General features: G+C 41.4%; 1 protein-coding gene across 2 annotated transcripts; it reads right to left on the bottom strand.

Annotated features, from left to right (window-relative positions):
• On the bottom strand, positions 1 to 14,091 carry pitx1 (paired-like homeodomain 1). 2 transcript variants are annotated; one of them, XM_030068848.1, is made up of 5 exons: positions 13,973 to 14,091; positions 12,569 to 12,623; positions 6,402 to 6,551; positions 4,726 to 4,928; positions 1 to 971 (listed from the first exon to the last, which is right to left on the bottom strand). In XM_030068848.1, exons 2-5 carry the CDS (start codon positions 12,612 to 12,614, stop codon positions 423 to 425), a joined length of 948 nt encoding a protein of 315 aa, XP_029924708.1. In that variant the 5' UTR covers positions 12,615 to 12,623; positions 13,973 to 14,091; the 3' UTR covers positions 1 to 422. The 2 variants fall into 2 exon arrangements, with proteins under 2 accessions (XP_029924708.1, XP_029924709.1); XM_030068849.1 differs by lacking the exon at positions 6,402 to 6,551.
• Between the last annotated feature and the right edge of the window lie 8,902 nt (positions 14,092 to 22,993).

The following is a 22,993-nucleotide window of genomic DNA, read 5'->3' as shown; positions in this document are numbered from 1 at the left end:
TTTTTTTTTTTTTTTTTTTAACCAGATCCGGAATTATGTTATTTTTTTCTTCCAAATCCGTGTCGAAGCACCCAATCGCAGAAAGCAAGCAAGTAAGCAAAAAACACAAAATTTGTCCCGTTGTCTGGTAGGACTATATATATATATATGTACAATGCAGCAATGTAACACGTCTTCATTATTTAAAAAAAAAAAATCCAAAAAACCTGGACATTTCAATTGCTGTGCAAGTTCACTGGTAAACATGTACAACCCGCATAATCCTTTTTTTCTGAAAATAAATGTTTGCAACTAATCCAGTTTAGTTGTCTTGTTTGTTTCCGCAGGTGTGGGCTCTTACGCCGTGTCCGCTTATCATTTATATATATAGATGTATTTAATTATCTATTTATTTTAATTTATGGCTCCGCTTGTTTGACCCGTCAACTATTATATTGACAGGCGTTCAGGCTGGAGCCGGGGCTTTGCAAGCCGCTGTATCCAAAAGTCGGATGCTGTTTGGATTTGAGTCTGAGCGTCGCCAGGCTGGAGTTGCAAGTGTCCCTGTAAACGCTGTACGGAGAACCGGGAGGGCCATACGGGCAGGCCGAGGACGACATGGCCGAGTTGATGCCGGAGGTGCCGATCCCATTCAGGTTGCTGATGTTGTTGAGGCCCGGGGTGGGCATGCCCGGCACGGCGGAGTGGCCCATCCCGGAGGCCATGGTCATGGAGGAGATGGAGTTTGGGGCGGAGAACATGGACTGCGAGGTGAGGGGGCTCATGGAATTGAAGAAGGTGAAGTTCTTGGTGGATAGCGGCGCCGGGGTGAGGCCCTTGTTGGTCCAGTTGTTGTAGGTGTAGGCCGGGTACATGTCGTCATAGGGCTGCATGAGGCCGCTGAACTGCGGCAGGTAGCTGTTCTTGCACAGGTCCATCTGCTGGTTCCGCTCCCGCTTCCTCCACTTGGCTCTGCGGTTTTTGAACCACACCTGAAGGGGGACAACATCACGCATTAATGGTGCGGGAATCAAAACCGTGCAGTGTTGGAGTGCTACCCCAACTCCAAGGGTTAAACTTTAGTCCAATAAATCTTCACATGTGTTGTGGTCTTAGAATTATAAGGTATATCTTCAGAATTCAGGTATCCATATATTCATGGTCTTTGAATGACTATATTATTAAAAATGGGTAATATTTTAAGGAGAAATATCTGAAAAAATAAAAACAAAGAATTTTGCCAAAAGCATGTTCAGCCTGCTGGTGATTTTTGAGTGATAGTTATTTGGAGGGGACAATACAGCAGAGCTGATTGCTTTATCATAGCTGGAAAGGGGCCTTATCATAGGAATTTATTTATATTTAAATTTGATTTAATCATGATTTCTTCCATGTATGCAATCATTATGTAAAGATATTTAATGAAGACACTCCTCCACTCAGTAGCTTTACCTAGATAGATAGATAGATAGATAGATAGATCTGTCTGAAACTGAAATTGTTTTGCTCTCATTATTATTATTATTATTATTATTATTATTACTCTTGTTGTTGTTGTTATTATTACTGTCGTTACCATTACCATCATCATAATCATAATCATAATCATAATCATAATCATAATCAATGTAATAATAATAATCATAATACTGTTTTTGTAAAACGAGACTAAATGGAAGGTATTTGAACGACCGTGTAGAACAACTCTGTCACTGTGAGCCACAGCAGATTTGAGGCAGAGTATGGGATCTTTGTGTTGTGGACATGAAAACAATGAAGACCTGATAATAAAGTCTAAGTTCCCACATGTAGGCTATATAACAGCTGATATTTGGTACAGAGATGTTTATAAGCCACCATACAGGCCCTTAAGCAAATTCTCCAGTTTTGCGGTGACACCTGCGCTGGGGCTATAGGCGAGATGATAAGGCTCTGAGGCGGTGGTGAAAATTGCAAAATACTGTATGAATTATAAGAGCATACTCAATGAATTGCGCAAAATTCTATTCATAAGCCTTTAATTATTTTTATTAAACCAAGTGAAAATTTAGTAAGGCAATTCCACTTAAAAATTTTTAAACAGTCAATACTGGAACAACATCATATTCTGCGTATTGATCAAATTACAATAAAATGGATGAAAACTGATCATTTTGCCCTTTAATTATTTAAATTAATCATTGTCAGACAAATTGTATTTAAAAACTACAGGCACGCAGGAGCAATATTTAAACGCTATTACTCACAGTTTCATTTTTCTATTTTCTTTTGCTTAATATCTGAGAGCAATCAAACTCATTCTGGTGCTACAGCTTCAATTAATGCGTATATCGCTATTTAGAGTATCCACAACACAATCAACAGCTGAAATAAAACCAAACGCATAAAGGATAAATTCATAAGAAAACGCTCCTGGACATCATCATGCCTTATCAAAACTTGACAAAATATCTGTTAGTCCGTACTTCACAATCTCCCCGCACAAGTCATTTTTAATTCACAGTAGAAACAGTTTATAAGTCCTTTCATCTAGCAGGCCAGGGGAGCCTATTTATGGCGCTACAGGAACAGGCTGGTATTGACAAATTGTCCACAAAGACATGAACGATGCAGGGCAGACATTCAAACTGCAGCTCGGCAAGCCTCGGCACACTCGACGCTTCCGATTCCCACACTGACCTCCCAAAGCAACATTTCAGCTTCAATGCAGTTGTAAACTCGTATAATCTACATTTCAAATAAGTAAACACATTTTAATGCTAAGCACTCACAGTTCAGACATTATTCAGATTATTGCATTGTTATGTCTCAAAATGTCAGTAATGTGGAGTTTGATTAAACACTAACGGCATTGGAAGGTCAAGTCCAAGCCTCTAAAAGTGTCAAAACACACATTTTAATAAATTAAAAGTCCAGGTATGAATTTGAAAGGCTGCGCCGCATGACGATCCGAGGCAATACGGTTTATTTCTTTGGTTGAAATAAAGGCTGCAGTGTTAGAAATTAAGTCCTTGGCATCAGAAAAAAGAGAGGAAAAAAACTTCAAATGAAATACCTTGTTCTGAAACACTTACTTTTTTTCTGCACTTGAAATAGCTCTATGTATTTTTAATGCAATTTGAGATGGTGGGTTGCGCATGGCCGGACCGTCAGGCGCCAGTTGCTGTAAATGAAAACCAACTGCAATTGTTTTCTTTGAAATGGGCATTTGTTGCATCGCAGGCCAATACATTTTTGTGAGCCGAGTTTTTAAAAAGCAGCCCGAAGTATTAGGCCTACCTGTTGCAAATACAGCGCAGCGGTGAGTCAAAGTGTACCTGGCACTGCTATAATATTTTGTCAGCTATGTAATCTATTTTGTAAATTGAAGGGTCCATTTTATAAGAATTAAAAATGGTCTGTATGATCAAAGCTGCACAATGTAGAAATTGTTTGAAAGTTTAATTTTGCATAACTTGCTACATATTCAAATAAATCAACCCCTTTTAAGTTTTATTTATTCATTTGTTTGTTTATTATTCCCCCGGTTTCAGACAAAATGCATTAATCGCCAGTAATCTCGGCTTTAATTGGCTTCCCTCAATAAACAAATACTAAAAGATCCACCCTAAATTAATAAAATCAGATGTTGCTCCTATATACTGGACATTTCCATGTGGATTTGGCAGCATGAAGGGAAAGGAGAAACAAGGGTCCGCACTGGTGATGATGTCATCAAAAGATAAATCCCTGCTGACTCCATTAGCAGCGGATACACCCTTAAAAATGATGTGTCATCTTCAACATGTCCAAATATATCAGGACAGCTCCTATTTGTGATATTTTTTTTTTTTCGACAAAGCATACGCCACTAAATGTCAAAAGGTGCAGTTATAGCTGTACTGACGTGTAACGCACATGCATGCTGTCCCAACACGTTAAGAATGACACGTGTATTTTAACAGAGTAAGAGACTGACTGTTTGGATGTGCTAGCTTACAGTCCAGGATGGTTGCATTTTGCTGCCTGATACCTGTTAAAGCTACAATTTTAAAATTTATTGTCAAACGAGTTTGTTCATCTTGTCTTGCAGATTTGTCTCTCCGTCTTCTTCCTGATTGATTGTCTAAAATCACTGGAATAATAGTATCGACATATCTCATCTGTGATTAATATACAGATCCACATAATAGCATATTCAGGCTCTACATAACATTATACAAGCTACAGTGTTTCTGACTGGCTGTCAGGCTAGACTAGGCCCCGATAGGAAATGTTAACTACCAGGAGAGCCAGTCGGCCTGCGTCTCCATTCTCAGTGGAGAGACCGGCCTGTAACGCTCATAGTGAGGAAATCAAAGGTGTCAGTTTTGCCCTTTAATATCAGAGGTAAAAGTAAAAAAATGAAATGAAATGAATGTAAGTAATAGGTTGTTAATTAAATCATCACAACATTTAGCAACCTTTGCATTGAAGTTACATAGTTATTGGATCTTTTAACGCAGTAATTATTTTAGTTCCCTTATTTATCCTCCTATCCTCTTATTTATCCTCCTATTTATGTGGTGCTTTAGAAATCCCTGCCTTAGAGTTCTTGTGTTTATTTTGTGTCTTATAATTCTGTTAATTAGTTTACAATTGCTTAAGAATTATCTCCCCCACTTGTTCAGCTGCCTTATAAATCTCTCATTTATTTGCTAAATCGCCTTTACGCACGCTTTACGCACACTTTACGCACGGCCGGCGGCCGGCCTGCCGGTCACTTACCCTGACTCTGGCCTCGGTGAGGTTGGTCCACACGGCAATCTCCTCCCTGGTGCTCATGTCCGGGTAGCGGTTCCGCTGGAAAGTGGCTTCCAGTTCCTGCAGCTGCTGGCTGGTGAAGTGAGTCCTCTGCCGCCGCTGCTTCTTCTTCTTGGGATCGTCCGCGTTCCCGTCATCGCTTCTGTGTTCAACGTTCCTCTCCTTTTCTGTGAAGCATAAAATGGGGAAAAATTATTGTGTGACCTATACAGATTTCAGTGAGCCATCTGTCTACAAAATGTCTAGGTTCTGGCACAAAGCTTTAAAACACCTCAGACTACAGACTTAGGTGCAGCAACGTCAAAACAACCAAAACTGTAGGCCAACTATACCTGCAGAGGCCCGACCCTCGTATGAATGAAGTAAATCCAAAGGTTAAAAACATATTTTAAACGGCTTTCACAAGAAGAATAAGTCTGAAATATAAACAAAATTGTCTTCGGATTTATTATCCTCTCTCTCTCTCTCTCTCTCTCTCTCTCTCTCTCTCTCTCTCTCTCTCTCTCTCACACACACACACACACACACACACACACACACACACACACACACACACACGCGCACAGATCTGCTCCACAATACGTTCTTAGATCAATATTACTCTCTTTACAACAAGGTCTGCCTGTTCTTATCTCCCACCTGCTATCTTGTATTCGTGTCCCAACAAGATAGCCTCATTAAACTGAAGGGTCTACACGTGGAAAGTTAATCACAAAAAGGGGAATAGTCCCTTGAATGTTTGTCAAAAATATGAGTGACGAAAAGAGAACTGTTTGAAACCAACAGAATGCTTCATTGAAGCCCTATAAATAATCTAAACATAGCGTGAAAAGAACATGAATAATAGCCATTCATCCACTCAAGTAACACAGGGCCACCATTACTTTTTTCTTTTCATGTGCTGCTGTGCAGCTTAGGTAACAGCGGTGCACAGAGCGCCATTGTTTTTCTGAAAATATGACAAACTTAACACAAATACAAAGATTTAAACAGCCTGTGATCCTTCTAGAATTATTGTGAATTCAGGCATGCTGGCCTTTGGTTTGGATTGGTAGATGGACCTGTTATTTATAGCTTATAATAATGCATTTACTGACAGCAGGCCAGGCTGTTCAGTGCACATTTGCACATTTTTGCTTGACAGAGCTCCGGATCCTGCCAAGACTTGGGTTCAGCGCAATAAACAAGAAACGGAGCGTAGTTATCTATCAGCCAAAACAAGCTTTTATTCTTTTCCATGCCTATAGCCTATACGAGTTCATATTAACCAGAGGAATAGAAATAAACCAGGATAGACAAATAGCTAAGATCTTAGTGCATAAATCAACACAATATGTATCTTCAATTATCTGTCAGTGTTGAGTTATTTTATGCATTTGTCTATGCCACTGTGACACCTTATAATAGACGCCTTTATGGAAATAAACTGGCACTGCAGTCAGAATAAACAGGCACTTGATTCACCAGTCTTCTGAATCAGTATTTGACCTTTTCCCCGTTGCATAAACGTGGAAATTAAGCTGGCAGATGGAATATCACTGTGACAGCCCCAGCATAAGCGCGCTCATGGAGACATTAAGCAAACTGTTATTGCAATCAGAAGAAGGAGCTGAGTTGCCATTGCCCTCCCAACAGTGTACCTGCCAATTCTGTGTCTGACGACTCGCTGCTTGAGTTCTCTAAAGTGTCTCGACTGCTGTTTGAAGTTCTTGGTAAATGAAACGTGGAGGCCACGTCGCGGGGCGGCGGTGCTCTCACTGCCTCTGCGATTCTGGCCAAATTCATCCCACCTTGAAGAGAATGATGCGTACACAGAGGAAACGAAGTGAATCCCGTGGTGCACGAAGCCTTCCTCGACAGCTATGCTACAAAAAATCCACCCGCTGCCAAATGTGCACCACTGCATGAGAAATTAAAGCGGGTGGGCAAAATTCCCAAGATAATTCTGCTCATCAGAAAGAGTTAAAAAAGTAAAAACAAGAGTAACAAGAACAACAACAGAGCAGCCCCTTCCTCCCTTTGCAGCCGCGACGGCCCAGTGCGCTCTCCTCTAGTATCCGCTGGAGGGAAAAGCCTCTGACCGAGAGGAAGCTCCAGCTCTCCAACCTAGAGATGAGACCCACCCATCTGCTGTGTTTAACCTCCCCAAAACGAGAGCGAGTCCCACCCACAAAGGCTGCTCACTGCAAAAAATATCCACCTAAACAAATAATTCAATTCACCGATGAGTCAAGACGTTTTTTTTTTTTTTTTTCTTGAAAGACATGAAAAACTTGTCATCAAGGTGAGATCGTTTCATTTTCCTCCCGGTGCACATCAGCGCCTTTCTTCAACCAAGCAGCGTAATTCTGTTGGGTTGAGAGTAAAAATCCAATTCATCTTAAGATATTGCCACTTTATTCAAGAAAAGTCTCCCAAATAGATAAAACTACACTGGAAAGAAGTGATCTCATCCCATTAGCAGCGGGTTATCATTAAAATAAGGTTTCGAGACTCGCTCCTCGGTAAAACGACTTTGTTATGCTTTGATATTTTTTGCAGCGTGCAGTTGCTTTTTTAGCGGGGTTATCTGACGGGAGCGCGCAGTGCAACGCTTTGCTTTTTTGAAGTAAAATGGGCCTTTTATTCGTGCTGGCATGTTTGAAATACGTCCAGTGCAACGCAATGGAACGGGCAGCTGGGTGCGCTTATATACACACTCCCACACAATGTATATCTCGGATATGTACAGAGCTGAATAAACATTTGCCATCCCTGCAGGCTTGCCCAGTTAGTTACTGTTTCCCCCCTCAACGCAGCGCATTAAAAGTGCATGGTAATACACACTCTATTCTGTGTATGAATGAGACGCAGTGTAAACTGTGAAGTGTCATTCTATCAGTTTATTGGCAGTGAGGTTTTACTTCGCTTTTCTTGTTCTCCGTCATATAAACAATCAGGCCTTATAAAAGCGAGGTGGATCAAAGAGCGCAGATGAATCTCTCTCTCTCTCTCTCTCTCTCTCTCTCTCTCTCTCTCTCTCTCTCTCTCTCTCTCTCTCTCTGTCTCTCTCCCCCTCTCTACACGACACTTGCTGCTTCTTGTCCAGGTGCCACATCATTCAGTGGCTGTTATTTTATTTTCTGTTGACAAGGCCGACATTATTATCTACCAGAATAAGTCGGTGAATAAATTCTCATCATGGATCTGTAGACAGTAGCAAATCTCTAGGCACTGCACTGTCTCCAAACAGCCATTATTTCATTTTAAGACATAATAAATATTTTCCATTTCTTTTAAAACTTTGCAGTCAGTATCATCCATAATATCCCACACTGTACTACTGGATCCCAGGCTACAGCAAAAATCCCTCTGTGGCTGAAAGGGCTTGGTCAGTGAGGTGACCTCATATCCATTTTGTTCGGGCTAATGCACAAATTGTGGCCTTTTCCAGGTCAAAAGAGCTGGGGCCAATTTTTGGTCCAAACACACTCATATCCTATTCAGCAAAAAACGAGGGGTAATTTAGATCAAGGTGGGAGAAAATTATGCTGCATAAAAAATGCATCATGAAACTCAATGAGAAAAATGACAGCCCACACAGCTATTAAAATATATTTCTCTGCAATTCTGAATATGCTTACAAAGTGCTTACGATGCCACACAGCACTTAAAGTAAACTAATACCCACATTTCTGTGTCTGTAACTCCACGACTGCCAAGATTCTGGCTTGCTGTGTTGCACTGAGCTTAGTAGCAGCCATGAGTCCTTGCTGCAGCTGGGGAAAGAGGATGCTTGCTGCAAACTTATTCCTCTGTCAGAAACACACCTCTGTAACTGAGCGGCGCCTGCTGGTCAGGAAATACGGGGGCAAAACGTTATGATGCCAATTATTTTGACGTCAGGGTGGCGCCATAGGCTTATTACAGGCCTAACACTTTCTAAGATTTAAATTACTCTCTTTTAAATAAGTCAGAAGAGACTAAGTTGTATTGTGCTCGAATATATAGGCTAGGCTACTCAACAGGAGAATTTATTTATTTGTTTACTCACTTACTTACTTACTTACTTACTTACTGCTAATAGGGCCTAGATCAGTTTTCCTGTTTATGCTTAACTGCCAGTGTGTCCTGCAAAATCTTCATCTTAACAATTCATTTACTCTGATACTGAGTCTTTAACTCTTTTCTTAAAACGAGTAAAGAAAAAAAAAAAAAAGGAAAAAAAAAGAAAAACTGCCAATGGGATAAGAAATTTTAACTTGTTTACTTGTTAATTTAAATAATTGTCTTGAAACATTTTTTTCCAAAAATAAAAAAATAAAAATAAATAAATAAAAGGTAACAAAATAAAATCCGGAAACAAGTGGAACGATGACACCCAGTTGCAGAGTTATCGAGCCTACGTGTTTAAAGTGTCGATTTGAGCAAATAAGTTTTTAGAGGCACATTTTACTTTTGTATTTTCGCAATTCAATTGCTCCCGATCGGGAACCTGGTAGCCCCTAGTTAGAAAAAGGCAGATTTGATATTATAACTCTGTGTAAAGCTCTGGGTGTCTCTTGGAACATGAGACAGACAGACTTGTTGACTTGTTGCTTGGCCTTTAGCCTACATGTCAGGTATAATGCACATGCGGGCTCGGGCCTCTCGCTCGGCACCGTCTGCCTCGGACCGTCCCCGGCGCCAGTCTGAAGCATTTTGGGTCTTTGTGTGACAGTGACTTCTGACATGAGATCCCCGTCCGACCGGAAAACTGGCCCCGAAGGCCCTTTCAAAAGGCAATTGTGCAACCTCTCAACAATCACTTGCCTTTTTCCATGTAGATTTGTTCAGGTTTCTCGCTGGCGTAAAACTACCCTGTTGCGAGGCTTCTATTCGCACAATGCGTTTCTTAAGAGAGACGGGCTCTATTAAGTGGCTATATTGTGTGTTACGTTGTTACCTGTGCAGGTAAGCTGCCACATGGTCATCAAGTGATTAAATTTAATCATTGGCTCATCAGCCATAGCCTACATCCTGTTGAAGTGCTTTTAAGCAAGCATGACCCCATGAACGCCTACCTGCACTTTCGCTGTTCAGCAAGCTGAATAAAAGCTGTAGCCAAGTGCTGTAAAATGCATTTTTTGTTGATGGCGCATAATCTAGCCAAATTCACGAGGAAACCAAAACTGAATCCGAGTGAGGGCAGCGAGGCCTTGTGGGTGACGCAAACACGTTTATGAGTAACCAGAAGACCACGCACAACACTCTGCAGGATAATGATGCCCACCTTTTGTAATAAGTGACCTCAAGGACCCGGTCATCCCATTGTGTCAACAGCTGGTATTTACTATGCAGATTGTGTAGTATGGGCTGAACTGACAGAAAGTCATAATTGCGTGTGTGCGCGTGCTCGTGTCGCGTGTGTGCATTGTGCGTCCCTTCAGTATCTTTTGAGTGAGTGTTTTAGTCGATATACTTTGATTCAAGGTCAGTGGTGCAGTTGTGTCATTACAAAAAAACAGCTATTGTAATCCTATAATATAACCTAGAAGGCCACTATATGTAACATCCCAGAGGGATATTATAGGGTTAACGCAGGAGTTAAAGAATAACATGCTCACTTTTAAGTCGCTGTAGAGTATTATAGGGATATTATAGTGATATCACAGGAGCTAAAATACCACAAAGCAGGACAAGGTCACTATAAAACCATTACAGAGCAGGACAGACACACTGTAAGTCCCTATAGGAATATTGTAGGATTTACTGTACATCGTGTTTTTGGTTATAGAAGGTCTAGTTTCGTTACCATCCTGTGTGTTTCAGCTGGTATCAGGCTGACGAATGGGGATAATCTAAATACGCGGAGTAAGAGTCGGCCATAGCCTTTATCCCTACCTACATCCTGACTGTTGCTGCGCTCTGGAGGGCACTTGCGTGTGATGGATGAGCTAAAAAGCCTTTCCATCCGGCAGGACAGGTTAAAGGCCAGTGGCAACGCAAACACTCATATTTTTCCTCCAACAAGTGAAAATAAACTCGACGACCGCCGTTAATCATACACCAAACATTCAAATAATTGTAACCCTGGCGTATCTTTCCTCGCTGTGTAGTAACCAAACAGAATATATCCAACAAAAGAAACATATAGAAAATTAAAGCTGGCCTGCAGATTCAAAGGGAAGGCAGACATGTAACTGGACACGGCGGGTAACCGGAGCAGCACAAGCCTGATGACATTATTGCCTTGGTGATGGTTTCCTCTGCCTGGTCCAAGGCCTACTTGACCCGGAGCCTGACAACCACCAGCAACATGACAACAGCGATGCAGTTGTAAATAAAGAGGAGGGTGAGCGGTAACCTCCAGTGGTCATCATGAGCCTAACAGCCACACATCTAAAGAATAACAAATTGTAAAAGACATCAAAAATACTCTTTTGTCCTATAATTTGGCATGATTTTATGTTTAGAGCAGACCACAATAGCCTTAAAATGTGGGTAAAGTGTATTTTGCAATTTCAAAGGTGGATAAAGACATTAGAGGTGGGTTTAGCAACATCATGTCAATTACATACACTTCTACACCCACAGAGGAGTTTTTTTTTTATCTTCATAGTTTTACACATATAAACTTCTGAAAATTAGCACATGCAGACAAAATAATCTCAAGCCATCTTTCAGATTCCAGTAACTTTAAATCAATGTGCATTTAATTGTACAATGCTCACCAACAATAGAAACATAAAGTGATAGTGCAGCCAGCAACTTCAGGATCCATTTAAACCTCACGCTTATCAAATTCATTTAGCTGCCAGTCAAAGCCTCTCTCAGACAGTTCATAATGAGATTTAAAGTTTGTGTCGGGGCGACTTTTTGTTTCCAGTGGGTTAAGGACTGGACCTTCACGTCTAAGCAGCTCAAAAGTCTGTAATTTCTTCCTAAATTCAGCTGGTGTTTAAAACTGGCATCTATCGAGGTTTCTCCCATGAAGATTTAACGTCTTTAATTTACGCACACACTGTTCTGTGATCAGGTGGCTTATAAAAAGAGTGAAGTGCAGGCCCATCCAAGCTGTCTTTCCATTTGTGATCTAATCTTTGCTGATTGCATTCCTCGTGGTAAAAAGTTAAATTTTATGCAAGTTACGATATCATTTGGTCTTTCTGAAAACAGTTTTTATTCTGGAAAAAACTTGTTTTGTTTTTAACGGTGTTTTTGGCCACGTGGTTCACAGTTTTTCCACTTTTCTCCCCGGTTGTGATAGTTGATCAGACTTAAAGACCGTGTGCATGGAATGTGACTTTTTCCCCTCTAGCAAGGACAGAACTATGGCTAGAGAAAATCACGAGTAGCCTAAATACAAAAATGTACAGAAACAGAATAAATAAAATGAGCAGCTTGTAAGTAAAACTACTCCCGTGTTAAACCGATCGATCTGCTCCCATTACATTTGGATTTCAGCACACTGCCATTTGCATTTAATTATCTGATAGTTCCGCGTATTAGTATATTTTACAATGTCCCGCGTGCTAATACACAGCATAACATGAATATTCCGGTTTAACGCAGATTATTATTGTCAGTGTTAATATGCACTGGCTACGTATTGTGATATTTATCCTGTCCCAAATAAGTGTAATACCCTTTCAATGCGCGGATCAATTTCAACCGGATTAATGTGCCAAACAAGAATTAGGCCTTGGCCATACTGAGTCCCTTTGCTCGAGGCCCATAAGAGTTTCTGATTTTGCAATCATAACAAACAGAGGCATAATAACTTATCGAAACACTCTAATTCTATTAAAGGCAATATAAAGGTCTGCTTGAGAAATAAAGGTCATACCTGTGTCCCCGCAAGAAATTACATTCTTCGACAGATTCAGTTCCATTCCAGTTGCCTGAAAAACAGAACAAGAAAGTTTATCAAAATTAATTCTCCTGAAAGTGCAGTTAGACGTTTGAAAGATTTTTTAAAGTGATTTTCCACCTTAATATCAACCAAACCTGAACCGGAGTCTCTGCTTTTACATCGATGGTATAAAGTTTACATTAGACTGCAAAACTGTTCAGTCAGTCTAATTATCGACCATATCACCCAAGGATAACAATGATCCTTTATAGCCTTCGGGAAATTTTATTTTCTCTAGAAACATTGTTTCTGCGACTCCTGATTGTCTGGATCGTGATGCACCTCTTTATCTTTGTTTTTAAAAATGCCTCACAAATACTATTATAAAGAGAGAAAAAAAATCTATTTTAGGTTATTATACAGGCCTAGTCTTCAAACCAAACAGAGATTTTAACACACGCCGCTATACACCAAACCCCAACATAATGTCTCTACACTGTTATTTATTTCTGTATTTATTTTTAATTCACACATTTCAGACATTTTCCACTGATTTCTCCTCTAACTTGTGCGTTGTGGGCCTCGTCTCAGTGACCCCAGTGACACGCGGGCATCTCAACCTCAGCATCTCCCCAAAACACACTGAACTTTGCCACGATTTGTAAGACACACACACACACACACACACACACACACACACACACACACACACACACACACACACACACACACACACACACACACAGCCTTCTTATCTGCAGGAATCCCTTCACTGGCTTGATGTCCACAGTAAATCTTCACATAACTCCTTTCTTTCCTCAGTATTCACACGCATCCGGGCGCTCACAGGGCTTCCCATTATTTTCATTTGGTTCATTTACCGTGTCAGCCAGAGATTACTGCAGATTCACGCCAGAGTGCACTGGGAATATAATTCTGGCTAACAAATGCTCAATGTAGTCACAGGGGTATTCTCAGTATTGGTAAATACACCCACTCAAGCGGCCACCGCGCTACACTGCTGATAACGGTGATGTCCTGAATATCATAAAGTATATTTTAACTCTTAAGATGCAAAGTAATATTACTACGAATTTAGTTTTATTCCAGAGATAGTTACAAAACCTTGCATGAAGGTGCAGCCGGCTGACTCCGGCCATTGCAGCGAGGAAACGAGCCAGTTTGACCTCAAACTATAACATGCACGCTATACTGAGTCGGTTCAGTATTTTGTTATTTTTTATGCTCGGCGCGGACCCAAGCGTGATTCATATTTGCAAAATCTGACGCGCAAAGCGACCACATTGCCGTGCACAAACACACCAGGAGCATCAAAGGCAGAGGTGGCCATCCCCGGGCCAACTCTGCAGCGTCCCCCAGTCGCTCTGCGCTACTTACCAGTTGTTTCCCAGCAGAGGCAGACGGAGAAAAGGAATAAAAACCTCAGAGTGTCCCCATGCAGGTGTTCAGTAAATCCACTTTAGCGGCGGCTGCGTACGCTGCGTCCAAGTTAATGACCACTTTGGTTTGGTTGCGTCTCTGCAGCGCTGCCTTGGTTTTCTGCGCCAGCCCTCTTGCACGCCTCGCGGTGACGTCAGCACCATCAAACCATCCTCATCTTCTTCATGCTCGTCCTCATCCTCATCTACATCCCTCATGCTGCTCATGACCACTTTTGTCCCCACTCTCTCCCTCATCATCATCCGCTGGCCCATCCTCACCCCCTCCCCATCTTCATCATTATCATCATGCTAATCCCTATTCTCCCTAATCTTCATCTTCACCATTCGTCATCCTCACCCTCTTCCCCATGCTTCATCCCTAACCCATCCTCGCCCTCATGACGGTGCTTAGTCTGCTCATCTTCTTCCTCGTCTCCCTCCTCATGTTCATCAGTATGATCTTCATCCTCATCCTCATTTCTCAGCCTCACCATGTGACGTACCAGCCAATCAGCAGAATGGGCAATTAATTATTAAGCATATTTATAACTGAAAGATGTTGTACGTAAAGTGCGTTGAGCCCAATAAAAAAAATCCTCTGTCTGAGCCAATAATTGCATTGAGACAATTTACATGTGTAAAGCGTGACAGCAGGTGTGAAGAAAAAAACACCGTTTCGATGTGAAAAGTTGAGGCTTAACAATATTTTATGGTATGCATTATCTTTAAACCCAGCCTATCACACATGATAGGCTGGGTTTTAAGCTACCTAGCCTATCATGTGTGATAGGCTGGGTAATCCACATTTCAGATGCTTTTCCGTGTACACAAGCATGTGCAGGTTGGTTTGGTCTAGGACAAAGTAAGACCCTCAAAAAATAGAGTATAATAGGTCATTTTTGTACATTTTTCCAATATTGCCTCACTATAGTAGCGGAATATAACTGGCTTAGTTATTCACTTAAAAAATGTTATTGCTCATTGTCTTTATATAACAGCGTCGGCCTATATTTTTAACTCTCATCATATTACATCAGCTCCAGTGTATTATTTTGTATAACCTTTACTTCGTTTTTAAACACAGAAATGCTTTTTTTTTTTTTTTTAAATTTTTATTTTATTTTATTTTTGTTTTGTTTTGTTTTACCTGGAGGCCATAATTTGTAGGCCTGAATGGATTATGCGGGCTTGAGCTTGTCAATCTCATTACTGCTTATTTGGACAAATAAAGAAGCTCAGACTGTAGGACTACTGATTATTGTCCAATACAATTGATGCTAATATTGTCTGTTCAGTACTTGATTTATCAAATGGTAAGCCGGGCCAATATTTATAAAATAATTCCAAAATTGTTTATTTTATATATTCTTCCATCAAACAACCAAATCTGGATCACCTGGTATTTCAATACAATATGAACACCATGTTGTTTTGTTTGTATGTTTTTAATGAATCAAGTATTTTGATAATAAGAATTTGATCTATCGTAAGGTCTACTACAGTAAACCTAGTTTGAATATGGCTTTTGCATCCTGAAATCAAATGATCAGTTAATAGGCCGAAGGCGATGTGTTGTCCAGCAGTACAAAATTAAAACATTTAGGCCTGTTTGCTGGTTTGCGTGCAGTGGCGGAGAGAGGAGTAAGAGCAAAGGGACAAAACACAGTGAAAATGATGAAAACAAAATGTTTATAGGAATCCTTGGCTAAAGCAAATAAATTGAGCTAGTCTGGTCAGGTTTTCAGCTCTGCAGCGCTGTCGAATAAATACACAGAAGTAACACAGTAGGCCGCAAGTAGCCGAGGTAGGCCGAGATTAAAGTAGATTTAGATTCTAAGCCGTGGAAGAGCTGGATCACTGATGAAGATTCTCCAAATGCCAGCGAAATAAAATGAAACAAAGCAAAATAAAATAAAACAAAACACAATAAAATAAAATACATTAAAATAAAATGAATAATGATAATAAGAATAAGAATAAGAATAAGAATAACATCTCTTGAAAGTTAGTCAGGCGCTACAAAAAAAAAAAAAAAAAAAAAAAAAAAAAAAAAGAAGAAGAAGAAAGAAAAAAAATCCCGTCATCTTCGTGTGAAAACGAAAACACACACTTTGAGGCTGCATTCAAACGTCCACGGCCAGGATCCTGCACACAGTCTGTCCAGCCGCTAAAGCTGCATCTCTATGGCAAAGTGCATTTCCAGCTCTCACTTAGTTTACAGCCTCCTTCTTTTGGCCTGAGACATGGTAGAAAGTGTGAAATGTGTCCCTCCTTTTGCACTTTTCCTTTTTAACTCGGCCAAGGGCTGTGCATGAAGCAAAGCCCGGCTCTGTGAGAAGAATCCTGCAGGGGATTAAAGGCGAGCTGCGGGCCTCCCTCCGGAACACAGTCAGACCTTCCCATGGTGCCTTTCGGAGACGCAGCTCCCTCTCTGCATGGCGGCGAGCGCAGCACTCCCCTCACCTACCTTCAGGTCAGCTGTTGCAGGAGCACAGTGGGTTACTCCTGTATCAAAATGCCCACGTCAATATTTGTCTTGTACATAAAGAGTGAGGTAATGCTGAGGCCGACATAAGAACTGATAACTCCCAGCAGCCCCGGCGTGGCACACTTGACATTTTTTCACCACAAGATCAGTGATTTCTCATATTTACTGCCAAGAAGAGACTTTCCTTCATGTTCATTTGGTTGCACACTGTGTTCTATCAGTTTTTTAGCAATTGATTGCTGATTAGTTAGATTTAGGTGCTTTGGTTCTTCATATGGTCCATAGACAGACGCCTTTGTGAGGAAAGGCTTTGCAAATAAACCTGATGTAACTTGCCTCATTGTCAAACATAGATGTCAAAATGGAAGCAAAATCAAGATTCATTTCCAAAGCCGGGTGGCTAAAAGTATCTGGCTAAACTTGGTTAAAATAAAATAATAATAAGAGGGGGAAAACAGTTTTTTTTCCTGCACATACTCTATTCAAATACAGCAAAGTCATGTAAAATTAGTCAATCACTGCCAGTAGAAAACTGTGTATTATAGCAGAGGGATATTCAAATGGGAACTTCTCCTGTGCTGTATGATGTCCTGTTCAGCTGGAGCCCCCTGACCCTGGTAAGTAACCATGCAACTGTATCCACAAAATAGAAATAATAACCAGTATCAACCTGTGTAATTGTCTACCTGTCAAACCTACATTGCTAAATGATGAGTCCACATAGACACACACACACACACACACACACACACACACACACACACACAAACACACATGCATTGTCTATAATTAGGCGGTAGGTAAATGCTGTGATTACTCAACGAGTGACTAGGAATGACTGGGAGTTAAGTACTACCCTGAAGGTGAGGCAGTGGCCTCATCTCTCCTGTGCAAATAGGTGGAGGGATTATTTAGCCCATTTGGTGTGTGTGTGTGTGTGTGTGTGTGTGTGCGTGTGTGGGGAGGAGGGGGAGTGAGGTGTCTGTGGCCAGGGCCTGTCTGACTTCAGATGGTCACCTCTGCAGAGTAAATAGTTATTCCTAAATAACAGAAGGGCTTATACACACTTGATAGGTGAAAAACAAGTCACACCCCTTTCTGAGCAGTTTTGAGCATGGAGGAGGTTGGACACAGGCCCTGTGTGTGTGTGTGTATGTGCATGCAGGTGTGGAGGATTTGTCTGGGTAAAGTAAGTGTGTGCGCGTATCCTTGTGTGTGGGTGGGTGCAAGCTTGTAGGTCTGCATGACACACACACACACACACACACACACACACATTGCACTTGCACAGTCATATTGAATGTGAATGTGCAGGTATGTAGCAGGCTTGGCTGTTTTCGACTGGTCAGGCGAGCGACTCACACGAGGAGGATTTTCCTCTCTTTCTCCTCGCTGAGTCCAGAGAGCAGCACATCCAGGACAATCATAATAAAACAGAGCTGGTGGCATTAGTATGTAAGGCCTGTTTCCGCTGAGCGAAGAGCAGAGAAGTGGTTTTGAACCGTGCATCGTCCAGACTCTGCAGAATCAATCAGGAGGGTTTTGGGAGCTTGACGCTGGGCAGCTTGGCAGGACGGAAAACCTTTTGTAACGTTGCAGACGTTTTTTTTTCTAACTTAGAACAGAGAGTCAGCCTGTATGTCAACAAGCCAAACACCAGAGTGGCCCGCCAGACACACAGACAGATACATAGCCAGCTAGCTAGCCAGATGGCCAGTGAGCCATTCGGGGATATTTACTTCATAAAGTTTCCACTATGGATATCTATCCACTTCAAAACATGTGAGCAGAGGAGGATGAAGTCACCCTCTCATCACTGGGGCTATTATAGGGAAAGGATGCTTCCCAGTTGCTGTTTTTTTTTTTTTCTTTAAAATCGTCCCCCTTGAAGTGTGTTGAACACACAGATGTCACAGTTTCCAATCGGCAGTGAAATTAGTGATGTTTTGATTACGGAGGGCTCGGAGATTACCAACGTAAACAGGTCTGGTGCATAGATCATCATTTCAAGAGGAGGCATCATCCCTTTTTTCCACTTTATCCAAACTCGGCTGGCCTCTTTGGCTTAGCACTGATGAGAATCGGACGTCCAGCTTCCAGTTTTTCATCTGAGCATAAACGTAATGCTAGTTAAAGTGATATTTCCTTTTGGGAGAACATTCATATGGCCAACTACCAAAAGTGGCTGCTCTAACAACCCTTAGTCAGCACCAGCTTTTGATTTTCATTTCGAAGACTTTGCCTAAAAATCATCCTTTTAGCACATTCAACCAATGAAGAAAAATAGCCGCATAATAAAAACGGGTCATATTGTATCATCCTGGATCAAACTTTTCACCAAGCAGTTTTTAGTTTTCACATTTTTAATACTGAGAGGCAGGGAGAAAAATCCTGGATTCCGACTGTGACAGCAGATCTCAAGAGCAGCTGATGCCGGTGGCTGAAATCCTGTAGAGGCTAAAAAGGAAAAAAAAAGGAGTTTTGTGATTAAGCCACAAATTATATGGCTTAATTAGAATTAGAATTAGAAGAGTGCCACTCAATATAAGAGCTCACACATCCTAGGATTTTGTGTGTGCTAGAATTGTCATGAACCTCGATAAAAATCACAAAACTGAGGGTTGGATCTGACTGAGATCTTCAGGCCATAGGGGCACCATATATAAAACCCTTGAACTGAGCTTTAAAGCTGCACTGTAGACAACCTCTTAAGCTGGCATCTCCAAATGGCAGCTAGAAGGAACAGCTGGAAAACTGTATGAACTACAATACCCAGAAATCCTATGACTTATAATTGCTCATGATTGCAAACCTATACACCAAAAGGATGAGAGAGGCAAAAGGTTTAACGTTGGCTGATCATGTAGTTCATTTCTAAATTTAAATTTGTAACTTCCTGTGGGTCGAGAGATCAGACCTGACACTAGTTTCTCATTTGTACAAACTGTGCCAGTCCATGGCATCTAAATTAGTGGGTATGGCACACTTTTCTTTGTTATAGCCTCACTTGATTGAATGATGGTACAGGTACTTTTTACATTGCAATCTTGCCCTGTGCAGCTTTAGATCCCACTATGCTCTCCAGTTGCCCTCCTGCAGAGTCTACCTTGGTACAGCAGGGGAAATTCAAGATCTTAAATATCTGAAACTGTTTTCAAGAAAGAGGCTACTCCACTCTCCTTTGTCATTTTTTTCTTTATTGAGACTCCTGAAAGCTGAGACGGAGACACAAGAGCAGCAGAGACACCGGAGACGAGGTCCTGCAGGATTCAGTCCCAGGCCAGCAGGAGTTCATGTCCAGAGGCAGGGGTTTTAACCAATACATCATCACTATGCACTGGAAGATAACATTTTAAGCCGTGGATATTTACCGCAGCACAAGCTCCACAGCAGCACAATAAGGTCTCCATATCTGTTTATCCCTTCAATCCACCTGTGTCTATAAATGATAAAAACTAATCCAGAGCTACAGGCCTGTTTTGTATTCAGAAACACCTTGAGCTATGGAGCATTCGGTGCTATAATATCTGTGGTGTCCCAAACGGGATTAAAGTACTGATTTCACTCACTGAGGGAGTTTGTATTGGTTTGTATTAGACATGAAGTGTACTTGGTCAGAGGGATCCAGTGCTGTATATCCTATACATGGCCTATATCCTCCTTGATAATCACTAAAAAAGGTAGGGAGTTTTTTTTCTTTCCGATATCAGTTGCACGAAAATAAGTCTTTTTTCTAATCTCCCTCCTTTTTTCCCCGTTCCATTTTGATAGATTGTTTTATTTACTGCCTCTTTCCAACATCTGGATTCTGGCCTCTCGAGCGGCGCGCTGCACTGAACAAGCTTGGCTGTGGCTCGGCAAGCTCTGAGATTTATGGAGGAGGCTTATAGCACTCTGCTGTGTTTGGGATAGCGTTGCCCCGCGCCGTCCCACTAAGATCACTACGCCCTCCTACCCTAACTTCCCCCTCTTTCAATCCAGCCTGGCTCATCGAGGAAAAGTGTCCGCCCCCTTTTCCCTTCTCAGTCCGCCTCTGTCACCAGTGAGGGACAATAAAGCAGCGATTCATTTACACATGCCCGCAACTGACTAAATTTGAAATATTACCATAATAGGCACGTTCCAAATGGCAGCAACTGTTAACCAATGTTGCTTTTACTAATGTACCCATCTGGATCGCATGCTGCTATCTTTAGCTTACTGAGACCTTAAACATGATGCTGTATTGTCTAAATCCAATAAGCCTCTGTCAGAAAAAAATAACATATCAGTCTGAATGTGCGACTCTTTCATTGACTCCCAGCCAAAACAGAAGCAGTCTGGTCTGTGTAACAGAATTTTCAGTGAAGATGGAAATAACTGGAAATGAAAATTAAGAAGGTAACTACTGAAACTACTGTTTTTTTGCTGTAATATAATTTGTTGACTGTTTGGAAACAGCAGCAGTGGTTAAAATGTTTGAAAATTTTTTTGTTACTATGTCTGACAAATATAGCAACTTTTCAAAACAGATTTTCATTTTTTTTTTTTTTTAATCAAAATATGAAATAAAATTGAGAGGCATGAAATGCCAGGAGACCACTGGGAGGGGGGCATGAAAATCAAGACTCTCTTGGAAAAAAACGAGGGTTGGCAAGTTGATTTTACATTACATTATGGGCAGAAAATAATGCTTGTCCAAAAACATAGTAGATTTGGTTTATAGATGTGATCAACAACTGGAGATCATAGTTTAACCCGCTTTATATTTGACCTCTGTATTTCTGCTTTTGTCTCTGTGGAGTTGTTCTCTGGCTACATTCTCTCAGTTTTAATGGCCTGTGTCAGTTTGAACACCCTTGTCTTGGTCTACTTCCTCATTTTTGGGCTATGAAAGGGGTTTGACTTGCATTTTTCCGTTCACTGAGGTCCGTTGCTTCCTTCTACTTCCATCTCAACTTCAGCGCTGCCCAAAGTGTCCATAAATTTCTTTTTGGCCCTCTGAAAGGTAGATATCTGTTTTAGTGCAATGAAATTTTACTTGAATGCTTATGTTGTTTGTATTATAAGGCATATTAAGAAAACCCAAGTAGCTGGCAAAGCTAACTTGGTAAAAGGTCTTGATGTGTAGACTTGCAGTTCTTGGTGCATGTTACGTTTCAGCCTTTGCAACCTGTCAAAAATTTGCATGGCAGTAAATGTTTATAGCATGTGACTGGTGTTAAATCGTGTGAAAGCGGGAGTGATTGTTCTCCGAAGCTCGGTGTGTATATCTCTGCAGATTCTCAGCACCTTGTCCTACGTGGGCATGTGAAGGTAACAACTCAGGGCATGAGAACTGTCAGAGGTTAGACAGGGGAAGGCGGCTCCAGCCTCTGCACCGGGCCTGATACATGTCTATATAAACCTACTGACAGCAGGCTGGAAAAACAACCTGGCAGAGAGAGAGAGAGAGAGAGAGCGAGAAAGAGAGAGAATGGAAAGTAGAGTGGAGAGTAAACGAGAAAGAGAGAGAATGAGACAGAGAGAAAGAGTGTCCAATTCGGCCCGCCCAGGTTCCGACCTATAGCTCTCTTTGTGCTCCCCTGACACAAAGATTTATTATGCAAACATTACCGTTCCCAAAAATACATATTGAAACAATTTTTGAACAAACACGGGAGACAAAGTGAGCGTCCTGCGCTGTCACGGGAGTTTGGAGCTCAGGGCGGGCCGACGAGGCTGCGAGGAGAGCAACAAGTGCATTAGTAGTCTCGCTTCAGGAGCCCTGAAAAGGTAAGCAGGCCGGGGCAGCGATGAAGGCCGTCACACAAGAGCGGAGGACTGTCAAAAGAGAAACAAAAAGGAAGGAGAAATGATTAAGAAGCTGCCACAGCCTCCCTGCCTGCCGATCTGCCTGCCTGTTCAGTGGTGAAGGCATGTGCTCTGAGAGGGTAAACAGTTATAAACACACACTCCCAGGTACATGCACTCATGCTCATCCAGGATGCACATGCTGTATGAGCTCACTCACATATGCACGCACACACACACACACACGTTTCTATGAGTAGACTTGTGAGCACCTCCTCACAGTCATTCTCTATCCTTTAACACTAACCTGACGGCTCTGCTCTACATGCCTAGCCCTAACCTTTACCCTAACCTAAACCTAATCCTAACTCATACCCTTAACCCTGAACTCAAGTCATAATACAAAACTATTTCCTGGAGAAGTGAAGACCAACAAGCTGACCTCACTTTGGAAGTTATCCCATATTTTTCTATTGTTGGTCCGCACAGGGATAGAAATACGAGGACACACTCACGCACATGCATGGACATTTGAACATCTGGGTGACTGTCAAAAGACACACAAATAATAGAGATGAAGTGCTTGAAAGGGTGGAACAAATAATAGGGATGAAGAATTTCTTCTATAGAATATCCGGGTCTAAGATCTTTTATGAAGCCAGATATATCTGGATCAGCGGCATTTTTATGAGTACCATTTCCTCATTAGTAATGGAA

This window comes from Myripristis murdjan, chromosome 14 (genome assembly GCF_902150065.1).
Source record: "Myripristis murdjan chromosome 14, fMyrMur1.1, whole genome shotgun sequence".
Lineage (NCBI taxonomy): Eukaryota > Metazoa > Chordata > Actinopteri > Holocentriformes > Holocentridae > Myripristis > Myripristis murdjan.
Note: the sequence above shows the minus strand (reverse complement) of the source record. Positions and strands in the feature narration are given on the sequence as shown.

Excerpts from the sequence above, each read along its gene's own strand:
- pitx1 (XM_030068848.1), bottom strand. The coding sequence starts at position 12,614 with ATGGAACTGAATCTGTCGAAGAATGTAATTTCTTGCGGGGACACAG. Across the intron at positions 6,552-12,568 it reads AATTTCTTGCGGGGACACAG|GTGGGATGAATTTGGCCAGA; the intron begins GTATGACCTTTA and ends ATTCTCTTCAAG. Across the intron at positions 4,929-6,401 it reads GTCAGACACAGAATTGGCAG|AAAAGGAGAGGAACGTTGAA; the intron begins GTACACTGTTGG and ends TATGCTTCACAG.